Source organism: Cavia porcellus, unplaced genomic scaffold (assembly GCF_034190915.1).
Source record: "Cavia porcellus strain 051 isolate PalLab524CR breed Dunkin Hartley unplaced genomic scaffold, mCavPor4.1 scaffold_16, whole genome shotgun sequence".
In the NCBI taxonomy this organism is placed as follows: domain Eukaryota; kingdom Metazoa; phylum Chordata; class Mammalia; order Rodentia; family Caviidae; genus Cavia; species Cavia porcellus.
In genome coordinates this window covers 16,626,052-16,649,230 of record NW_026947499.1, presented here as the reverse complement: position 1 = coordinate 16,649,230, position 23,179 = coordinate 16,626,052, and the positions used below count along the sequence as shown (strand labels likewise).

The 23,179-nt window shown below is 50.3% G+C and overlaps 1 protein-coding gene across 2 annotated transcripts; it reads left to right on the top strand.

The window, feature by feature from the left end:
- The first annotated feature begins 3,509 nt into the window (after nucleotides 1–3,509).
- On the top strand, nucleotides 3,510–23,011 carry Rab35 (RAB35, member RAS oncogene family). Of its 2 annotated transcripts, XM_063225756.1 has the most exons (6): nucleotides 3,850–4,059; nucleotides 9,763–9,813; nucleotides 14,142–14,265; nucleotides 19,189–19,313; nucleotides 19,386–19,510; nucleotides 20,833–23,011. In XM_063225756.1, the coding sequence occupies exons 1-6, from the start codon at nucleotides 4,008–4,010 to the stop codon at nucleotides 20,959–20,961; spliced, it is 606 nt and encodes a 201-aa protein (XP_063081826.1). In that variant the 5' UTR covers nucleotides 3,850–4,007; the 3' UTR covers nucleotides 20,962–23,011. The 2 variants fall into 2 exon arrangements, with proteins under 2 accessions (XP_063081825.1, XP_063081826.1); XM_063225755.1 differs by lacking the exon at nucleotides 20,833–23,011 and having other exon boundaries at nucleotides 3,510–4,059; nucleotides 19,386–19,488.
- The last annotated feature ends 168 nt before the right edge of the window (nucleotides 23,012–23,179 follow it).

The window sequence follows — 23,179 nt, the reverse complement described above, 5'->3', positions numbered from 1 at the left end:
GTAGTTTCTAATGTACAAACAGGTGATATTGCAAGAGCTTGTTTGTAAGCTGGCTGCTGAGAACAGGAAAAAGCTGACTATCCTTGGTACATAATGAAGTCATTCAACTTTTTTTTTTTTTTTGGTATCAAGAACCGAACTCATGATCTTGTGCTTGCCAGGCAGGCGCTTGTGCTGCTGAGCTAAATCCCTGCCCCTCCCTTTGTACATACTGACCAAGTCATAAAAGTTTACATTCACATATACATATATATTTATGAGGAAGAGAAAGAGCCTGAGGGATTTTAACAAAGCTCCTCACTGAACAGTAGTTGAAGTAAATGTAAAACAATGTTTCTACAGGAAAAGATGCACAGATTCATTTTAGGATGCCAGGCACACATCCTGGCCTGTAAGGAATTCCTCCTCCAAGCCAAATCGATGATGCTCACAGGCTGTGACAGCGGCTGTCTAAATACACCTGGCATTTAAGGCTCTCTCATATTCTGGTGTCATCATGAAATCTTTATGATGGAATCCTTTCCCCATCATTGTAGTAGCAGTGATAGCTTTCCTGCTCTGAAGTCTAGACAGCTTATTTGACAGCTATTCTATCTACCGCACAATCATGTATTTTTAATTCCTTGTGAGTATGTCTTTACTCAGATATGGTAGTGAACATTTGGAGGAAAAAGGTTCTATTCTTATATCCTCTACAATCCATATAGCACGTAATAGTAAGCACCTGTTACTGAATAAATGGAGAAATTAATGCCTGCTGTATTCCAGATGATACATCCTGGGAAAAAACTGTAATCTCACTTTCATAATGGCCAATTATGTTTTATCTCCCCAAAGTATGCTGTAGCTCTAACATCAGGAGACTGCCTTGAGAATGTACAGGAGAGTCTACAATAGGAAATGGCTGGAAATATGACAGAATCAGTCCAAAATGACCTTGACTAACGTAAGTTACTGTCACAGACCTACATACATCACATCACTTACAAACATACCCTGACAGCCACAGTATTCTGTGAGGACCCTGGGGCTCCAAGACAATATAACACATCCAAAAGCTTTTCAGGAGTGGAACCCAGATTTCAAAGCTAGCATCAAATCCAATCTTTCTGACCTCAGAGAAGGCTGTTAAGATGATATAGTGGGGGCTGGGGATTTAGCTCAGCGGCATAAGCGCCTGCCTTGCAAGCAGGCAGTCGTGAGTTCGATCCCTGGTACTGATAAAAACGAAAAAGATGGGGCTGGGGATTTAGCTCATGGGCATAAGCGCCTGCCTTGCAAGCAGGCAGTCGTGAGTTTGATCCCTGGTACCGATAAAAATGAAGACGACAAAAAAAAAAAAAAAAAAAAAAAAAACCCCGAAAAAGATGATATAGTGACCAACTGCCTCCTAGGCACTGCAAGGCTAATATACTTATCTGATCGTTATCTGAGGCTTCTTTTCTCCTTATTTCCTAAAACCTCTGGGACAAAGGAGGATTGACACTAATCTTCCCAGGCCAAGAAGGAGTTTTCATCAAGAGCACATGTTGGAGCCGGGCACGGTGGCTCACGTCTGTAAATCCCAGCTCTAGGGAGGCTGAGGCTGGAGGATCATTGCGAGTTCGAGACCAGCCAGGGCTATAAAGTGAGCTCAAGGCCAGCTTGAACTGCACAGCAAGACCCTGTCTCAAAAAGACAAAAAAGACAGCCAGGGTTTTAGCTCAGTGCTGTAAGCACTGGCCTGGCAAGCACAAGTTTGCCAGGCCCTGGTACCAAAAAAAAAAAAAAAAAAAAAAAGAGCACATGATGGGCTGGGGATTTAGCTCAGGGTGTAAGTGCCTGCCTGGCAAGTGCATCCTGAGTTTGATCCCTGAAACACACAAACAAAAAGCACATGAGCAACTCCTCTCTCCAGTCAATATCTTCAGGTTCCAAGCCCATGCTCATGTGCATTACACTGATTCTTTGAGCCTGGAAAAACAACTCAAGACCTGAGTTACCTGCTGCTAAAGGATCTTGCCTGCAACACTGTTAAAAACAAAAAGCTTCTCTGGGGATTTAGCTCAGTGGCATAAGTGCCTGCCTGGCAAGTGCGAGGTCGTGAGTTCGATCCCCAGTTCTGCAAAAAACGGAAAAAAAAAAAAAAAAAAGGAAAAAAAAACTTATGAACTTCATCAATGTCTATTAGCTTTGGTTAAATGACAGTACAATCATCAGAGGAAGACTTCTGATAAAAGTATACTGTTAAAGAATAAAACGCAAGATACATATGCATGTGTTTGTACAAGCACAGGAAATTCGTGGAAGGCCATTTATGCATTCAACTAATATTTATTAAGCATTTTGGCAAGTTGTGTGTGTGTGTGTGTGTGTGTGTGGATGGTGCTGGGAATCAAAGCTAGAGACTTGTGCACGCAGAGCAAGAGCTTTATCACTCAACCACATCCTCAGACCATTATTAAGCATTTTAAAATATCCAAGAAACTGATACCTGTGAGGAGTGGTTCAGAAAAACAAATTTTACTTGAACTGTTTGGTCTGCTTCTGTACCCACCCCATCCCAATAATAGGGATGGAATTCAGGGGTATTTTACCTACAAACTATATTCTTTTTATTTGAGATAAGGTCTCCTTAAACTGTCCAGACTAGCCTTGGACTTGCAATTTCTGCCTCAGTCTGCCCTGTAGCTAGGATTACAGGTGTGCACCACTGGGCCCGCACCACATATATATATGTATATATATATATATATACACATATATATATATACACATATATATGTATATATATATGTATATATATACATATATATATATGTATTTTTTTTGGTCGAAAACCACGATCATTGCTTTTATAGTAAATGGAAGTCCGATAAAATAAGGTAGAACTATCCAACAGGTGCTTGACTAGAGAAGGATGAGGTTATTAAAAACATAATAAGGAACTTTAAAATCTCAACAGTTCCATAGTGAGGTTGGCAGTAGGCACAACTTTCCAGTTCTAAAGGTAGAGCAAGTGAGAGCTCATTCTGAAACTGGAAAAACCTGGAGCTGAAGGTACTGAGCACTGCTCGACTTCTGGCGGCCCTGGCCTCCCTAACCACACGATTTTGAGATATATATCTGCAGGTGGTGTGAAACTGAAGCTGAGGCAGAGGCTGTTTAGGGTGCGTCTTACATAGAGGGTCACCCATTTCCGAGGCTCAGCTTCAAGCTGCATGGGACTCCGGATCTGCAACTATCATGATCCTTTAACCAGAGACAACTCAGGCTGCAGAGGTAACAGGGCTAGTGGTGATTTCGACCCAGCGCTGACCTCAAGCTACACTCCGAACAGCTCCGCTCCAGTGGGCGACTCTTGTGCTAGCTCGGCAGCCACCTCTGCGGTCCAGCAGCCCGGAAGCAGCATAGACGCCGAGAGGGGGCGGAGTGTCCGAGTCTGCACCGCAGCCCGAGTCCCGGGACCAGAGGAAGCTGGAGCTCGGGGTGAACCCCGCCCACCGGCCGCAACGTGCCTGTCGTTTCCTCTGTGTAGCGCGTACGAAAGGTCTTGAAGATGAAGGAGCGAGGATATCACAGATGGGCTTCTCTGGCAGTCTAAGCTTCTTTCGGTTAGAGCTGGACAGTGAACCCACCCTGCTAGCAATAAGGACAGCTGGCAGCAGCTGCAGCGATGAGCGACGCGGAAAACGTGCCCGCGCCCGTCCAGATTTGGCCAAGGCGCGTGCGCGGTGCGCGTGCGCGACGAGGGCGCGGCCGGCCGGGTTTGCGGCTGCGCAGAGGCGGCCCCAAGCCCCGCGCCTGCGCTGTGACGGGGCGGGGCGGGGCGGGAAGGAGGGAGGCGGTGGCACCGGCGGCGGCTGCCGAGGAGGAGGAGAAGGAGGAGGGGGAGCGGAGGGAGGTGTTTCTGTCAGTTCCGGCTGTTTGTTCGGGAAGTGAATCCGCCGCTGCGGGAGCAGCCCGGAGCTGCGGTTCGCGAGGCCAGTACCGACCCCGCCCGCCCGCGCGCACCGCCCCCGCCCGCCATGGCCCGGGACTACGACCACCTCTTCAAGCTGCTCATCATCGGCGACAGCGGTGAGGGCCGCAGCGGCCGGAGGCGGCGCGGGCCCTGCCGGGCGCGGCCCGCCGGGGCCTCGGGGCGGGCGGGCAGGCGGGCGGGGAGCTGCCGGCTTGCGCGGGGCGGGACTGCCCAGCGGCCGCGGGCCCCAGGGGCGCGGCGAGGGGAGGCCGGGGAGCTGGGCTGCGGAGCGGAGGGCCGGGGGGTGCGGGGTCCACTCCCTGCGCCGGCTCCTGCTTCAACGTGTGACCTTAGTCAAGTCACGCGATCACTGGAGTTGGAGAGACCTGGGTTCGAGTTCTGGGACTACCAGCTTCTTCACTCTGTGACCTTGAGCAAGTTGCTTCACCTTTCTGAGCCTCAGTTCCTGCATCTGAGAAGTGGGGGACTTGCTCGCTGGGTAGTGTGAGTATTCAGTAAGAGAAAGTAGACAAAGTGCTTGGCGCCTGAGCTGGTGTATATAAGCTCTAAGTAAATGTTAGGTAGTGTGGTTTTCATCATCAATATCTTTTGTGAATCTAGTTCCTCTATGAAATGGGGGATATTACTAGAACTTGTCTCCTGGGATTGCAGTGAGTTTTGAACTGTGAGGTTTAAAGACAGTTGAAGCACTTCACACTCCTGCTGGATTTTTAAATCTCTGCATGGTTCAGTTTCCTCATCTGTGCAATGGAATAACAATAGGTCTGCTTCACAGTGCCATGTGAGTATTCAGTGAGATGGTGTGCACACAGTGTTTGGGACCTGAGTCTGGCACACAGCAAGTGATCTTATCAGTAAATGTCTTCTTTTACCCTCCTGTCTGCCAGAGGGACTTTGGGGGTGGCCAGTATTAGAGCAGTGTTACAGCCACATACACACCTCCTTGAAGACTTCTAGTTCAAATCTCAACACCATCTCCAGTTTGTAGAACAGTACCTGGCACCCAGTAAGTGCTTAATACGTATTTGTTGAATGAATGAGCATTAAGTGTTCTTAGCAAAGATAGACTGGTTACTGGCAGAGCGTGGCAGGTAATAGAGGTGTTTGGAGTATGATGGATGAGCAGGTTTATGGGTGACCAAGAGGTCAAAGAGGCAGAGCCCAGAAGGTTTATGGGCACATAACTGAGGTGCTGGGATTATAGGATGTTTAGGAAGGAGGCTTGGGTGCAGCCAAGTTTGTAGACTAGGCCTGAGTCAAGTAGAGAAGGCGATGCCACTGGAGGCAGAGGCCAGGTTGGTTCCAGAGTCCATGGTGTTAAAGGCCCAGATTGCTTGTGAGCTCCAGAACATAGGAGTGGTGGGTGACAGTGTCATAGATAAATCATGGAAGTGGATAGTGTTTGGTCTCACTTGTAAAGCTGGATTGGGATGTGGTTGGTTTGGATCAGGGGAAAGTTGGCTAAGGTTTCTGTGGTTGCTGGTGGAAGGGAGATAGAAGGGGGAAAGTTAGGGGCTAACTGATGAGATAGAGTAACTGTGGTTGGGAAAAGGTTATAAAGGTGGAAGACTGATTGGTTGTGGTTTGAATGAAAGAAAACCAGGTGAGCTGTGTAGTCTTGCACTTGGCCATAATTATTGGCACTTCTGGGGTCCTGAGGCTTATGTCTTTCCTTATCGAGTTGGCTTTCCATTTTGGCCTTGGTTCTGAGTGACTGGCATCAGGGTGAGTTCTCTCCTTTTGGAGTTAAGAGTCAGTCCACTATGGTTGAACGTCTTCTTTTTCCCTCTGCAAGCCATCTGGGCCCTGAGTACTGATACCCAAAAGCGAAAGGCCTGCATCCAGCAAGAAGATGAGTGTGTTGGCTTTTCTTCCTTGTAAAACCCAGGGGATGATTTTGGCCTGCTTTCTGACAGTGCATTTTGCATGGAATATTGATTTTTCCCTCAGAAGTCAGGTGTGGGAGAAGACTCATTGGGTCAAGATTTATGTGTTCTGGCTCCTTAGGTCAGTCTGAGCATGCAGGCCTGAATTGTGGGGAGGAGATAGGTTGCTTTGCTGGTTGATTTCTCCTCAGTGAGCTGATACTCAGAGCCAACACTTGGGAGACCAGGAGCTGGTAGCCATGGTAGTTCAAAGTAAGCTTTGCATTTGAGTGGGGAGCTGACATCATCACTCTGGGATCCTTATGTGTATGCCTCCCTAAGGTACATCAAAGGATTTCACAGATACACTCTCATCTGATTCTCACCCATTGCCCATGTGGTTTGTCAAGCAAGGAAATTAAGGCGTAGAGGAGGTGACTGGCTTGCCCCAAATCATACCGTCTGTCAGAAGCAAAGCCAGAGAGTTGAAGCACATCTATGATCCTCATGTGTGAGAGCAGCTGGTGTGGGGCTGGCAAACAGTAGGCCCTCAATGGATGCTAGTTTCTTGCTTGATAATTCCAGAGTTCTTCCCACTCTGCCATATTGTACATGCTTTTGGAGTATATTTCCTTAGCTTTTTTGGGGTCTTTTTGAGACAGGGCCTCTATGCAGTTCAGGCTGGCCTTGAACTCACTTTGTAGCCCAAACGATCCTCCTGCCTCTGTCTCCCTGGGATTACAGGCGTGAACCACCATGCCCTGCTATTTCCTTAGCTTTTGCATTTCTTCTTTATGTATTCTACATGGGTAGTTTTATGTTGGTTCTGCATTGTCTCTTAAGTTCTTCTGGCATTGGATTTGACCTGTAACAGCATTTCATCTGTATCCATTGGACCAGCAATCCTTATTCTTAGAACCTGTCAGTCGTCAGAGACCTTGTTAAAGCTCAGAGAGGGGAATGTGACTTGTCTAGGTTTACACATGAGGTAATTATTGGGGCAGGATTAAAATTGAGACCACTTCACTTGATGGTCTGTGGGTCTTCAGTAAGTTGGAACTGAGGGTCGGGGGCCTATAGTCCCATGGAGGAGCAGGGCCAGAGACTTTAGTGTGACTGGCATGAGGAAGACCAGAGGCAGCACGTGGGAGAGTGTGACAGTTACTGAGTGTGGTATTCCCTGGCTTCCAAGAGGCATCCAGTGCCTCTAGAACCTGTGCTTCTTGCAGGACAGGGTAATAGAGCTGGAGTGGCTATGGGAAGCTTTGGCTGTGGTGAAAGTCGATCGATAACCTGTGCTTCTTCCTTAGGCCAGGGTTGTAGGTTAAGTGGTAGCAGTGTATTTTCTAAGGAAGCCTCTTTCAGGGGTGTTTTGAGAGATGGCATGTCTCAGTGAGTTTTTGTTTCTCTCAAAGGGAGAGTAATGTCAGGAGGGTTGGTGTCCTGTCCAAAGCAGGGGGCCACGTGGTGACTAGTGGTTAGTGATTTTTAGTTGCTGTTGCAGAGGAATTTGGGGGTAAGTGGAGGGGCTTGCCCCAGATCACACAGTTGTCACAAGCTGCTGTGTCATTGCAGAGAGTATCTCTCCTTTGTCTGTTGTAGATATATGAGAGTTGGATCAATTTTAATTTAAATACCAGATTCCACCCCCCTAAACCCCTGCATTTGAAAACTACTGTTCTGGCTTCTGTTAATGCTTCAGTAATACCATTGGATAGCGATCGTTGTCAGTGAGGTTGGCATTTATTCAGTCATAAGTGATGTACCTGAGTGCTGGGCCCAGCTTACAGCACCGTGAATGCACAGGGTAAATGAGGCAAAGTCTGCACCCCACAGGATATCACAGACAGTGGCATGGACGTGAGCTTTTAGCTGAGTAAGCTCGACCCAGAAGGCTCCAAGAGGAAGCAAGGAGGCAGCAGGGCCAATGGGGTGTTGGCGCCAGGCAGAATGCAGGGAGGACCCAGCCCAAAGCTTGAGCTGGCCGTGGGCTTAGCAGGAAGCCTCACGTCACAGCAACGAGGAAGTGGTGCTGAGCAAAAGTGCTGCAGGCCTGGGGCTGCAGAGCAGGTGCCATGAGAGCAGTACCTGTCTGCTCAGGAGTGCCTCGCCCCGGTCCATCTTTAGAAGGAAGGTAGGGTCCAAGTGTGTGCAGGGAAGCAAGTTTTTCTGGGCATCCCGGACAGCTCACTCAGTGAAGGTCTGGAAATGACCCTTGGAGGGGACAGCCCAGAGAGGATGTCGGCTGTCGTAGTGCGCGCAGTCTGCAGCAGTGGTGTATAACTTTGGTTACTTAGAGGTTGGGGGTGGGGCAGTGCCCTTTTTAAGGATCAAATTAAAGCTGTGGGCTTCTTCCACAAATAGGAACATGTGCTCAGCTACATTTGCATATACATAGTTGCAGGTCATTTATAAAATTGTAGGTTAAGGTCTCATAGCTTTGATGTTATTTCCACCAAATATTTCATCTTTACAAAATGAAATACAGAAAAGGCAGGAAAATGTATGTTATAAACTAATAAAAATGGAAAAAAAAAAACAGGAGTAAGATGTGGGAGCCCCTGGGGTCACTTTAATTCTCTTTCCAGAGACAGGCGTAAGACTTTCTTAGCAGTTGCTGCTGGGAGTTAGTGTCTGTATGTCTGTCTCTGTCTTGTTTTTTGAGACAGGGTCTTGTTGTGTACTTCAGGCTGGCCTTGAACTCACTATGTAACTCCAGAGTCTTGAACTCTTGCTGATCCTCCTGGCTCAGCTGCCCTGATGCTGGAATTACAGGCGCGTACCACCAGGGCTGGCTCTGAGCGGCCTGCCTGGATTTGGATCTTGGCTCCACGACTTCCTGTGGAGGTACTTTAGCTCAGTTGCTTAGATTCTGGGAACCATAGCCACCTCATCTGAGGAGATGTACTTAATCCTGGGTGCATTAGAGTGCCCACCGTGCAGTGGAACTCAGGCCTGTTAATTCTTGCCTTGAGAGGTCGATTGGTCCAGCTGTACTTAGGGGTAGTGGGGTCAGGGATTGGGCAGAAGGACCCCAGACAGGTAGATGCGTTTGACCGGCCAGATTTGCTGTGTGTTGCGGTCAGGGAGGAAGCAAGGCCGTTTGTGGAAGCAGCAGTCACGAGCTGCTGGGCTGAGCAGTGGCCTGAGTGTATTAGGCTGGTGGCCTGATGGCTGTCTGGCACTGACACAGTCAAGGATCATGGCTGACACTTGAGCCTAGCTGTGTGGACCTGTTTCCTGACCTGTAGAATAGCCTGGTGCTTTCAGGGCCTTTTTATAGCCCCCATGCTTTCAGTGGTTCTTTATAGTTCTATACTTCTTGTTTCAAGCTATTTGAAAACTGAAGCTCGAAGGGTTAAGGTGCAATACATACACATACTACCTCTCCACCGTGAATATATTCCTGTACTAATTTTTAAAAAAGAACAACAGAAAAGAAAGCTGAAGCTGTCGTGTGGTGTGGGGTTTTCTAGGGGCCATGTTTTGCATGCAGTTGGGGCCCAGTCTCACTTGGTTGTCCTTCCTCCTGCTCATTGCTTGTCTGGTATCTCCCTCTGGGCTACTCGGACAGCCCTTAGCACAGGGCCTGGAGATTTGGGAGCTGCTTGTCCTACATGAGGATGAAGGAAAAGGTGAAGGGGACAGGAAGACTCATTCTTGGTGTTTAGCTGGTTGAGGGGACAGGAAGTGGCCTTGAGAAGAGACCTAGACCCACTGAGTTTCTTTGTTTTGTTTTGTTTTTCCTTTCCGGTACTGGGGATCAAACTCACAGCTTTGCGCCTGACAGGCAGGCGTCATGCTGCTGAGCTGTATCCAGGCCCCGCACTGAGTTTCCTAAGCGTTGGGACTCAGGCAGGGTCTCATTGAAGAAGGATGGCGCAGGAGAGAGGGGCCTGCCAGCTTGCTTACCTGGTGCTTTTATTCCTGCAGGTGTGGGCAAGAGCAGTTTACTGTTACGATTTGCAGACAACACTTTCTCAGGTGAGTATTTCCTCGGTGTTTTTTTTTTTGTTTTTATTTTGGTACTGAGAATCAAAATCATGTTTGATGTGGGCCGCTGAGCTATAACCCTGGCCTTGGTGTTTCAGTTTTGAAATACTTTCTCCCAGCACTGGAAAACACTTGCTCCTCTCTATGTGGGGGACTTTCTCCTTTTGGCTGCCAGGAGAGGGAAAAAGAGGGTGAGCAGCTTAGGTCAGGATTCTTTGGTTAGCTTGGCATGGTGGTACACCCCTATAATTCCAGCTCTTGAGGAGGCTGAGGCAGGAGAATCCCAAGTTTGAGTGCAGTCTAGAGAACTTAGCAAGATCTTATCTCAAAAATGAAACAAGTGGGGCTGGGGATTTAGCTCAGCGGCATAAGCACCTGCCTTGCAAGCAGGCAGTTGTGAGTTAGATCCCCGGTACCAGAAAAAAGAAACAAGTGCTGGGAAGGTAGCTCAGTTGTAGAATGCTTGCCTAGCATTTGCAAGCTCCAGATCGTGCCTAATACCAGAGCTCATGTGTTCTGCCTTTCCGTCTTGTACAAAAACCTTTGTACCCATCATTTCCCCTTCCAGCGATGTTTTCGGTCCATCATTTAAAACAAAGTTTAAAAATATTACTAGACAGAATGTGCTTATATAAAATTTCCAACAGGAAGATGTCAGTAATGTGAAGAATGACAGCTGTCCCTGCTTCTGCCCTTCTGCCGCCCTGGGAGCCTCTGCTCAGTGTGGGGTGGACCTTTTGACTTTTTCTGATCCTGTCTGTTGTTTATAAACTTGTCTTTCTCTTAGTCTGTAGCCTGTGACGGCGAACCTTTTAGAGCTGTCAGTGATACAGACAGCCTGCTGATGCATTTGTGTCATAGGTTCGCCCCCACTGGAACTAGGACTGTGTATTTCTGTTGCTGTCTACAGCCCCCCTCTCTGCTTCTCTTTAGTGGTTGTAAAGCTTGCTGTGTTGTGCAGCTTGCTGTGGTGTGCATGGATGCACCATAATTCATTAACAATGCTTTTGTTATGTGCGGTAGTTTCTGTTTCAAGTGATGCTACATTACTGAGATACATTGTATGTCTGTTTTGGTACTTGCAGTTCCATAGGAGTGGGGTTACTGGGTCACAGGGTCTGTGCATTTGAAGTTTTCCAGTTCTGCTAACTTGTCTTTCAAAGAAGCCAAGGGAATTTAATTTATACTCCCACTGAAGGAGCTGAAAATGCCCCTTTTCTGAAAGAGAAACTGGGATAGAGGAATGGAGAAAAGAAAGAGAAAAGAAAAAAAATGTATATAAAAGATAGTTAAGAGGGGCTGGGGATTTAGCTCAGCGGCATAAGCACCTGCCTTGCAAGCAGGCGGTCGTGACTTTGATCCCTGGTACCAATAAAAAGGAAAAAGACAAAAATAAATAAATAAATAAATAAATAAATAAATAAAAAAGATAGTTACACTACTCACTTCTCTTAGTTCATTGAAAAGAAAGGTTTGTGCTAATATTGTTTGGACAGTTAAATGCTGATATCTTGTACTCTTGAGTAATTAAAGATAACAGCACACAACTGCTTTGAAATTTTTTTTTCCTCTTTAAAATAAAAAAAATGCCCCTTTTCCATTTTGATCATTGTTTCATTTTTGCTATAGGTAGAAAGTACTGTTTCGTTTTGATCTGTATTTTTGTGATCACTAGTGAAATTGAACATGTTCTTGTTTGTTGAATATTAAGGACTGAAGTGTGACTGGGTTTTCGTTTTTTTTTTTTTTTTTTTTTTTTTTTTTTTTTAGACAGATCTCACTATGTAATTCAGGCTGGCTGGCCTTGAACTCAAAGTGATCCTCCTGCCTCAGCCTCTTGAGTGGGCCACCACTCTTAGCCTTGAAGTGTGACTGTCTTGTGGGAAATTTCCTCTGATGTGTTTAAGGGGCAAGCTGTGCTCTGGAAGTGGTCACGTGGCTAATCTTCTCGTTGGTAGAGAAATGGATTTTGCACTTCCTCCCTCTGCAACAGCCCTGTAACACTGCTGGTGTTGGAGTGTTGGAAGAGTTGTCTTTTCTGTGACAGGAGATTGTGACTGAGCCTCAGCTCAGGTGTAAAGGAGGAATCGTCATTTGCTATGATTGTTGTAGGACCACCGGAGATGGCACATGTCACAGTGCCTGGAGCCCAGAGGTCACTTAATAAATACCAGTCTTTGCGGTTATCTTCTGTTCAAAAACGTTTACTGGGCAGCCTCTACTTAGGCTGGAAAACATCCTTCTTCCTCCTTAATGTTGGCCTAACTTCCTGTCTAATCAGCTTTTAAGTCCTAGGGGACTGTCTTGCTGTCTCTCCTGCCCATGTTTTCTAGAGTGTTTATCTCGCTGGGTTTAGCTGAAAGCATTATGGAAGTTCCTGCCCACGCTGTCCCCACCACCGAGTTCATCTTCGTCTGGCAGGGTCTTTCCTCTGTGCTGAGCCCTTGGTGGCCTTCTCTCACCTGAGCAGTTTATAGCAGGGTTCTCCTGCTTTAGCACTGTGACAGATGGACCCCTTACTCTGTGCTATAGGGCTGTCCCGTGTGTCGGGAGATGTTGCGCAGTGTCTCTGGGTGCTTACTAGATACTGACAACAGTGTCACAGACCAAAAACGTCTCCAGACTTTGCAAGTGTCTTCCGGGGAGCAGAGCCATCCTGGCTGGGTCACCACACCCAGATTGTGTCCGGCTTTCTTCCTCATACTGCCTGCTCATCTTCTCTTTTCTGTGTCTGTTTGCCCTTTGCTTGTCCATTGCTCATTCACTCAGCCGCCAGCCGTTTGCTGAGTGCTACCATCAGAGCTGCTGGCCTGCGCTCCTGGGCATGGTCCAGGGCAGGAGGAGCACAGGTGCTGGTTTGGTTTTGGATGCTTTCTGGCTGGGCTTTGGCCTCTGTGTGGGATGTCGTTTCCCCGCCTGATTTTGGCCTTTGATAATCTTAACCTATTCTTTTTATTTATTTTGGTCTTTTTGAGATAGGGTCTCAATATGCAGTTCAGCCTGCACTTGAGCTCTCTTTGTAGCCCAGGCTGGTCTCGAACTCGAAAGGATCCTCCTGCTTCAGCCTCCCAAGTGCTGGGATTACAGGCGAGAGCCACCACACCCAGCTATAATCTTACCTATTCTTTTAAACTAGGTGTACATGTAATTTCCTCTGCTACCCCAAACCTGCCTTGATCCCCACCCCACCTTGATTTTTCCTATGCACTTGTCACACTTTGCATAGTCTTTTGTGTCTTGTCTTCTTGGGGACATTGTGTGGTAAGCTTTGAATGGAGTAAGAACCTGTTTTTCCTAGTGGCCGGGCCTTTGTGAGCCTGGACTGGACTGTTGCCAGACTTTCTCCTCAAATCCATCTTTCACACAAGGGCCCCAAGAAACCCATTTAAAATGCAGCTCACACCACTGGTTAAAATCAGTGCATCCCTCTGACCCACAAGAGTCCAGGTTCTTGAAAATGACAGAGGCCTGGAGATCTGGCTTTGACCTCTTCTACCTGCTTCCTTCCTTGGGCTTGACCTCATGTGACCCTACATATTCTATTGCTATTTTGCTACTGTCTCCTCTGCCCAGAGCAGTGTTGTTTTTTTGTTTTTGTTTTTGTTTTTTTTGAGATAGGGTCTCACTTTGTGATTCAACCTGGCCAATGAATTTGTTATGTAGTTAAGGCTGGCCTTAAACTCAGGGCAGTCCTGCCACAGCCTCTTGAGTGCTGGGATTATAGACGTGCTACCACGTCTGGGTCCTAGAGCAGTGTTTTTGGTTTTTTTTTGGTCTTTTTGAGACTGTAGTTCAGGTTGGCCTTGAGCTCACTTTGTAGCCCAGGTTGTAGTCGAATTTGTAATGACCCTCCTGCCTCAGCCTCCTGAGTACTGGGATTATAGGTGTGTACTACCATGCCTGGCTAGAGCACTGTTTTTAAGACTACAGGTCTGGTCCAGATTGTGTGTTAAGAAGTCAGTTTTATGGGTCATTAGAAATTTTTTTAATAGAAAAGAAATCCAGGTATGACTCATTTTCAGGTCACAACTGACAGGTTCTCATCTTGGCCATTTTAGCAGAGCTTGTTCCTCTTCGCTGTCATATCTCTTGTTTTATTTCCTTTGTAGCCTTCATCACTCTGAAATTGTTACTGTTCCACTGTATCCGGTCTAACCTCCTTGGTGGTGGCAGTCTGCATCTTCCTTGGCTGGGTGGGGGTCTTCTGTGGGGAAGGGTTATGGAGGCTGCAGGTCTCCATGTGTGGTTGAGGATGTGGGTGGGGGGAGGGAGGTCTGACTGGCCCCCGCTGGCCTTGCTGACATGCCGCTGGTGTGCAGGCAGCTACATCACCACGATTGGAGTGGATTTCAAGATTCGGACTGTGGAGATCAACGGGGAGAAGGTGAAGCTGCAGATCTGGGACACAGCTGGGCAGGAGCGCTTCCGCACCATCACCTCCACGTGAGTCTGGCCCTGCCTCACTTCCACCGGACCTCAGGCCTTGTTGGCGTGAAGCTGAGTGACTGACTGTATTGGTCACAATGGAAGTGTCACTGGGTGGGTCTCCAAGGCTGTCAGGAAGTGAGCTGTTGCTGGCCTTAGTGGGAGGGTTGGTTGTGCCTTTCCTCTTCCTGAAAATGCGGGAGGAGGTGGTGATGCGTGGCATCTCCTGCTCTGGGTGGGCAGGCAGTGGTGGCTGAGCACCCTGCTCAGGTGTCTGGCGGGACATTGACCGAGTGCCTCTCCTTGGGCTCTCAGCTTTAGCCCACTCTTTAAAATGGCACTAGCAGTTATGTTTGCTTTACCAGATGTGATGCACCATGCCCAAGGCGGTCAGCTCCTCTTGGCGTGTGTGCGGGTTCCGTCACCCATCCTGACTCCGTGGTGGCCTGGGAGGAGCATGGTGTGCGGGTTGCCTTTCCTCTGCCTCCCCAGCCACTGATGTCTTTTGCTGCTGCGGCACCTTTGTGTGCTTAACAGGACCCTGCAGCAAACCCAGCTGTTGCTGAGTCCTTTGAGGGGCCCTTGGTGCTTAGGCTGTGAATGGATCAGGTTTCAGAAAGAGCATGGCTTGAAGGCAGATAGTTTGGGATTTAAATTTCTGTCTAGCCGTACAGCCTTAAGCAAGTTGCCTAAACCCTCTCTGTGCTTCTGGTTCCTGGAGGGTTTATTTATTTATTTATTTATTTGGTCTTTTGAGATGGGGTCTCACTATGCAGTTCAGGCTGCCTTGAGCTCACTTTGTACCCAGGCTGGTCTAGAACTTGCAATGATCCTCCTGCCTGAGCCTCCCACTCCACGCCCGGTCTGGAGGGTTTATCTTTAGGACTATTTATTTTGCTAGTAGTGATTGAACCCAGGGCCTCATGCATGCTGGGCTGAGCATTTTTTGTTTGTTTGTTTTGTTTTTAAGAAAGAGAGGTTTATTCGGCACACTCCCAACCTTTATCTTTAGAAGTTGTTTGAGACCTGACCTCTGTGTCTGGGTCCCCTGCTTCGGGCACTGAGGGCCTTGTCGGTCATCTTGGGGAGCTCTCCTATGGCTCTGTACTCAGTGCTGCTCTTAGTCCCATCTGACAGTTTGGGGCACTTCTGAGACATGTTCTGCTGCCTGTGATGGCAGAGCCTGGCTCCACACTGTGGTGCCTGCACAGATGTGGATACCTCCTTCGTCTCCCCCCGGAACAGTTCCTCTGAGGGAAAGAGGGAAGTTTCCCTCCAAACACTGCTGTCCTCCCTTCAGTGTGGAGGCAGAGTGGAGCTCAGGCTGTCCCCCTTAGCGTTCTTTGGACACTCTTGTGTTGGTGAGGAGTATGTGGGCAGGGCTACTGGCTGGGCAGGGAGGCAGGCCAGGCTGACATGCAAAGTATACTGCTGGGCAAGATGTCCTTCATTGTTAGCCTTGTGAGTCCAGGACTCCCTAAGGCCCTGGGGTTTGCAGACCTGGAGCTCCTGAGTGAGGGCTCTCAGGCCCTGGATGTCTTGGCACAGGCCGTGAAGGCTGGAGGAGAAGGTAGGGGTTCAAGGCCATTGCAGTAGGGCTGACACCTAGAGCTGTGGGCAGCCCAGAGCCCACAGGCCCAAGCAGGAGACCCTTGTAGGAGGCTGAGGCCATCAGGTCTGGACACAGATCCTACTCTTCCCTGTTGTACTTGTCCTGTCTGTCACTAAGGGCATCATGTAACTTTGGAAGAATCTTAGGACGATCTGTATTTCATGACTGAGAAGTTAGGCGCAGACAGGATGAAATAGTAACAGCTACTTAGGTCTGAACTGAGGTCCCTCTGTTGCGGAGCTCAGGCCTCTGCCCAGGCTGGTATTGCTCCCAAGCACACCATGCACGGGGGGCAAGGATGGATGACCTCCTTCCTGGGAGTCAAAGCCAGCCCAGGGGGTCTAAGATGGCAGACAATGACCTGTGGCCGTGGAAATGCTTGGAGCAGGGTACAGGTACTGGAGTCTGGGGTGTCTGCCCAGTCATCCTGTTGCCAGGAAGTCACCTTCTTTCGGGATGAGTGGGTGGGGATAGGGAGCTGCTCCTTCGTTCTGTGGGGGACAATTGGAGTTACTCAGTGGTCTGGAGGTAATATATGCTTTTTCAGGGGTGTATGAAAAGTAGGGTGATCTGTCTGGTGAGGCCTGTGGGCACTGCTCAGCACCTACTGCTAGCCTGCCTCTCTGAAGAGGATGAATAGTTTGGATCCTCATGGAGTAAGAGGTGCCACAGGGCCCAAGGGGCCACAGAAAGACTGGACACCCCGTGATGGTATAGGAGCACGGCCTTTTCTGACTCAGGTTGTTGAAAGAGAGATGAGGACCTCATCCCTTTAGCCGCTGAGAGAGCCCATCATTTCCCGCCTGGGTGTTCTCGCGCTCTCCGTGAGCAGCTGAGGTTTGCTGGCCCTGAGAGGTGAGCTGGGGAAGGAGGCAGGGTGCAGGGAAGAAGGAGGGGAATAAGGAAGGGCCGGCACCGGCACTGTAGCAGTCACTCCACTGTCTGACCTCACAATGTCCTGACTGGCGGCGAAACGGCGATCCTGATACCTGTTAGACCAAGTTGGTGGATTAATAAGGTAGCCTGGGCAGAGGCCTGAGCTCCGCAACAGAGGGACCTCAGTTCAGACCTAAGTAGCTGTTACTATTTCATCCTGTCTGCGCCTAACTTCTCAGTCATGAAATACAGATCGTCCTAAGATTCTTCCAAAGTTACATGATGCCCTTAGTGACAGACAGGACAAGTACAACAGGGAAGAGTAGGATCTGTGTCCAGACCTGATGGCCTCAGCCTCCTACAAGGGTCTCCTGCTTGGGCCTCTGGGCTCTGGGCTGCCCACAGCTCTAGGTGTCAGCCCTACCGCAATGGCCTTGGCGCTGTGCGTGGCGTAAAGCAAAGTTGTGGTGGACAGAAGTGCTTCCTGCTGGGAATGGGAATCTCAGAAGCACTCGTACCCTCCTCGCCAGAGCTGTGACCTTGTCTTCAGACCAGAGCTCTTGGGGCCAGGGATTTAGCTCAGTGGTGAGGTCCTGAGTTTGGTGCCTGGTCGTCCCGTCCTGTCCCGTCCCCCCGCACCCCGTGGATTATAGCTCTGCTCTCAGAGGCAGCCCCTTCTCCGGGACCCAGAGCAGGCAAAGGTTCCCAGAGAGCAGCAGCGGCTTTGTGTCACTGTGGCTGGAGGCATTTCCTGGCACTTTTAATCATTTTCACCAAAGGAGGTGCAGAGGCATTCTGCTGCTTGCATTTCCTTTGCTGGCAGGGGACAGTCGTCTGTCCTTGTGCTCCTGGCTCTTACCACATACTCCTGCACCTGCCCTGGACGTGTCCACCAGGCTGCTCAGCATGCAGAGCTGGCTCTCTGGACAGCAGCTGCTGGTGGGCCAGGGCCTGGGCTGGGCCTGTTCTGGTGCCCAGAGCTGAGACAGTGGGCTTGTTAGGGTCTCCCAAAGCCAGGCAGCTCCGCCGCCCTGGAGCACAGCTGTGGGGAGAGGGGCAGCTGGGAGAGCTCTGTGGCATGTGAGGGGTACGGATGAGGGGCAGATTGCACGGGAGCCCTGAACCTGGCAGTGGCTTCTCCTGCCCCTTTCACTGCAGCCGCAAGGGTGGCCCCGCTAAGTTGCTTCTTGGTTTCCTGATACCTCTGTGACCCCAGGTGGACACAGAAGGGACATTAATAGTGATAATAGAGGGTCCCACGTCTGCTGTACAACTTCCCAGCCCTCACAGTGGCTAGGGTTCTTGTATTCCTCATGACCGCTCCAGCAGTTCCGTGATTGTGACCCTGTCGTGTAGTGGAGGAACTGAAATGTGGCAAGGTGAAAGCAGTGATTCAGAGACAGAGCCAGCCAGGGTTGATCTTTGTCCTCAGATCAGCCATGATTGTGCAGAGTTGGCACAGAGCTGGCAGGCAGGTGAAGACCAAGCTGGACCCGTTAGCCCGGCCGCTGCATCTCGGCTCGACCCGAGGTGCCCTGAGCTTGCCGCAGGATGGGGCGCAGGGAGGAGCTGCTTTCCACGTGCGCTGCAGGAGTGGGCTCAGGGCTGGTCAAGTGTTGGCTGGAAGGTTGGGAGGAAGGAGCTGTCCCCCTTGGTTGTATCCTGGGCATAATAGGAAGCCCCCACTGATTGAGTCTCTTCGGGGCAAAGGCTCAGAGGCATGGCACAGGGTCACATGGTGTCAGGGGCGGGGGTGCTGCCTGACCCTGGCTCTGTGAAAGGTGTCAGGGATGCATGAGGCCCTCATCCTCCCATTCCTCCTGTGGTTGGTGTCCTTCATCTGTTCCCTGAGGATCCGGCTAGGTGGGATGTCCAGACAGGAGCTCTGGGTAGCAGGTTTTCCGGGAGGACTGTTGGACATTTTCCCTCCTTGCTGTCCCGTCTGCTCCTGGTTGCACGTGTGGGAGGTGGCATAGGAGGGTCCTACCTCTAGGTGAGCTGGAGCCTCTCCGCTCTCCCTGTCACTGACGCGGATGAACTGAGAGTAGCAGGAAGTGGAGTGCCACCTGCCCCAGGGAGGGGGAAGATGCAGACTGCCAGGGCTTCACTAGCAGGGCGGCAGCTTGGGGTGGCATATTACCGAGTCAGACTTGGAGAGAAGTGTTTTTGGATGTTTAAACAAGGATAGTGATACAATGTCAAATACAAAAATTACCTGAATTCTAAAAATAAAACGAGTTTCCAGTTGGTGGCAGACTCCGTATCACCTAGGATGACACCTCAGATCTGCTCTGCTGCCTCGCAGTGCACCCTGCTCCTCTGCTTGTGCGCAGGGGACAGGCGTGAGGCGCTGGTACTGAACATCTGCCCCCGTCTTCCCCGGCCTGCTGTCCTGCTGTGGGTTAGGAGGGGCTGCTCTCGTCTGGGCTAAAGCTTGCCGCCTGCCCCTACAGGTACTACCGTGGGACCCATGGGGTTATTGTGGTGTACGACGTTACCAGTGCAGAGTCCTTTGTCAACGTCAAGCGGTGGCTTCACGAAATCAACCAGAACTGTGATGATGTGTGCCGAATACTAGGTGAGGCTGGGCCCCGAGGGCGGGCAGTGGGATGGGGACCGAGGGGCCAGCTGACTGTGTTCTGCCTTGAAGTGGGCAATAAGAATGATGACCCTGAGCGGAAGGTGGTGGAGACAGAAGATGCCTATAAATTTGCCGGGCAGATGGGGATCCAGCTGTTTGAGACCAGTGCCAAGGAGAACGTCAACGTGGAAGAGGTGAGCCCAGGGCAGAGCCAGGTACCCACCTGCATGCTTCCTTCCGGCAGGACCCATATGCTTCTGGGAGGCTGCCGCTGGCCCCGTCTCACCACCTCAGCCCTCAGCTGACTCCCAGCTGCCTGGACCTCACAGAAAATATCATAGTGACCAGCTAAGTACCTGCTGTGTGCCAGGCCTTATAGGTCTTAGCTTGTGTATCAATAGTCCTCTGAAGTAGGCATTCCCTCCCTTGTTTTGATAGGGAACTAAGGTCCTCAGTGTTTAATAATTTCAGGAGTATCACTCAACTAGTAAGTGGCTGAGTCAGCTTCGCTCTGTCCTAGCCCAAAACCAGGCATGGTTTTTATTCCAGCCCTCGCCTCCTTGGCCCTGCCCTCGTCCCACTGCTGTCATCTCCTGCTTTCCTTTGGCCTCCTGAGCTCAGGGTGGGCCTGCTGTGAGCTCCCAAAACGCTTCTGGAGATGCCCAGCCTCTTAGCCTGGCCAAGACTCTGGCCCAGGGCTGCTTCTCTTGGCTTCCACTGTGCCTGCTGGAAAGCACTTGTGATCCAGTGCGAGAAAAGCCAGAACTTTTGCCACGGTCAGCCTGGCCCCACTTGCCTTTGGGAAGTCCTGCCTTCCCATGTGCAGTCCAGAGTCCACTGTATCAGGGGACACAGTGGGGACAGTGGTGGGAATGCAGGGTTCTCTGGATTCACTTTCTCTTGGCTTCATTGGTTCATCTGTGGATTTGGAGGAGTCAGAGTCGCTGCCTTCCAAGTTTCAAGGACAAGATGAATTAAATCTAGTGCTTGGCACCACGTACATGCTTAGGACCTGTTGGCCCTGCTTTTTTATGTCTTGGCTCCCCCACTGTGGCTGTGGATGCTGTCACTTGCTTGTCTAGGAGTAGGGGATTGTGGATCAGTAGATGGAGCCTTACTAGGTGCTGGGAGAGGTTCTCAGTATGTCTGGACTCCAGGTGTAGTGAGATGGCATGGGATGGGCGGGCTGTGGCCCACTCCTGCCTGCCCAAAGAGCAAGACGGCTTTATCCATCTTGTCAGAAGATTCCATCTGAAGAAAGGGGTTCTTCCTCTCTACTAAAAAAAGACTGGAAAATCCCTGAGAAATTGACTTCCCTAAGTCACACAGCTCCTGGGTCTGGTCTTTAATGTTGTTCCCTTTTGACCTTTAATTTACAACCTCCCCCTAGAAGGGGTTTTGGGGATAAACACACAAAACAGCTTCCAAGTGGAAACGGCTGGGCCCCCAGCCGGGGAGGTGGGCATGCTGGCCACCTGCTAAGTCTGAGGCAGCTCTGCCCATGTCATCTTTCCAGATGTTCAACTGCATCACAGAGCTGGTTCTGCGAGCAAAGAAAGACAACTTGGCGAAACAGCAGCAGCAGCAACAGAATGACGTGGTGAAGCTCACGAAGAACAGTAAACGAAAGAAACGCTGCTGTTAATGTCCCAGTCCACTGCAGAGACTGCACTGTGGTCCCTCCCCCAGCCCGAGGCCCGCGGTGGCTCCTCGGGGGACAGTCTCAGTTTTGTGCCGTTATTTAAAGAATTCTCTCCATGTTTTTGTATTGGGAGGCGCCATCGGCACTTCCTCCCCCACCCCCCCAGTGCCAAGAAGCTGTTGGAGGAGCCTGCCCTTCCCCACTGGTGCCCTCCTTCCTGCCGAGGCGCCTGGACCTGGTGAGGATGCTGCCAGCGGAGCGGACTGATTAACCAGTTTGTACATAGTGTATATTGCTTTAACCAGCCGCACACCCTCGTCCTGCTCTGGCTTTTGCCTCCTTAATACCAGCCTGCTGCAACAGACCCTCCCCTGGCCCTCCGATCCCACCTCATGGCCAGCAGCTTCTGGAGGAGACCCGGCGTCAGTCTCGTGCATCTTGGGCTGGCCTGGGACAGTAGTGTGGGCTCCGTGTTGCTCCTTCTTTCCTGCAGGCTGTCAGCTTCAGTCCCTGGCATACAGGGTCTGACTCCTCTCCAGGGCCTGTGCCCATTTTCCTGCCCCCACAGTTGCTCTGGGAACTGGGGAAACCTGGCCTTGAGGCAGTCGTGGTCCTCTGCTGGCCCCAGGCCTTCGGTCTCACAGAGGAAGTATCCAAGCCTTTGGCCAACAGGTTTCTTGTCCCGCCTCCTGGACACCTCTGCTACAAACCCAGGGGAGCCGTGGCTTCTAACTTACCAACGTGTTTCAGTTCCAACAGAAAGGTAGGGGTGTGTTCGTGCAGAGATGGGGCTTGCCAGAGGCTAGAGGAGCGTTATCTTCATGGGTAAAAAAAATGAAGCCAAATCAAATGAATTAAGTTCCTCACCACTATTTTCTTGCCCTGAGATTTGATCGGCACAGCAGCGAAGTTGTGGCCACCCCATTTTGGGTCCACTATTTTTAGAAAAAGTGAATTGCTTCCTATTAACTGTGGGGCTGGGCCCTTGGCCCTTGGAACAGGAAGGGGATTTGCACCCTTGTCCGGGTTGGCCCTCCAGGGTCTCCCACTGGAATTCAAGTCCGGTGTGCACTCTGCACCTCTGAATGTAAGGGTGGGTGCCGGGGTTGCTGGACAGTGGCGACACCTCTGAGCTTGGATCATTGACAGAACTGTTTCAGTTTGAATGTAGTAGGAAGACTTCTTGGTGGGGATAAGTGGCAGTGGGGCTGGGGTTCAGCCCAGGTCTGTGCACTCCAGCCCCTTGGAGGAGAAACCAGGGTCACCTGCATTTGATTACTGTCCCCCCTCCTTCCTTGGAGTACTTTATTTCCATTTTCCCTAAGAGGATCACGTAACCTGGGAAGAAATTTCAACACCATGATGTGTTCTATTAGATTTCCTTTCCTGGGTGATTTCCAGGCAGAGTCCTGATTGGACAATCACATGACAGATCACACTGCAGATTTTCCATGTTGACACTGTGGATGGGTTTTTAATCAATAAAAATGGGGTTTCTTCTTGCCTGTCTTTCTACTCGTCCAGACTGTTAGAGCCAGGGTTCTAAGCGAGGTGTTCTCTTTGGAGCTGCTGGGTTTGGGGAGCTATGGGCCCAAGGAGGCATGTTCCCTGCAGGTGCTGTAGGCAGCCTGGCTCACCAGGGCCTGCAAGGTTGCACACAGCTCAGGGCTCCTGCGGTCCTAGGGTCGAACTTGTCTCTGAGCTCAGGTGAAGCCAATGTGGGAGGTGCTTGCACATCCAAGCAATAGGGGCACTATCCTGGGAACTTCGGCCCAGGCCAGAGCCTCAGTGACTTTTGGCACCTGGATGTCCAGGCCCAGGCTGGGGGGTGGTGGTGGTGAGGACAGAGTGTCTGTCCTGCTGAGTGTTATACGCATGAATGGGGCGGGTGGGGGATTGGGGAGGGGCTTGGGTAGACCGACATCCTGGTGGACCTGATGTGAAATTCCTGTCAAACAACTTTTAAATGGTTTGCTAGGATTATTTCTGTATTGAAAGTTTCTAATTATGCTTTTTTTAAAAAATACTAAAAATAAAGGTTCAAGCTGCCAAATTTCTTTCAGGGTCTGTTTGCTCTCCCTCCAGCTGTACGAGTGGACCTGGCTTTTTCTTACCTGCTGTGTTTAGCTCTCATTTTTGCCCTAAGTCTTACACAGGTGCCACTTGGGGCCCTGGGACGCCCTCAGAGGTCACTGTCTTTTTGAGTGGCTGGCTCAGGTCC

Coding starts and splice junctions, on each gene's coding strand:
- Rab35 (XM_063225755.1), top strand. CDS start 3,656: ATGAGCGACGCGGAAAACGTGCCCGCGCCCGTCCAGATTTGGCCAAGG. Junction 9,814..14,141: donor TGCAGACAACACTTTCTCAG/GTGAGTATTTCC, acceptor GCTGGTGTGCAG/GCAGCTACATCACCACGATT. Junction 14,266..19,188: donor TTCCGCACCATCACCTCCAC/GTGAGTCTGGCC, acceptor CTGCCCCTACAG/GTACTACCGTGGGACCCATG.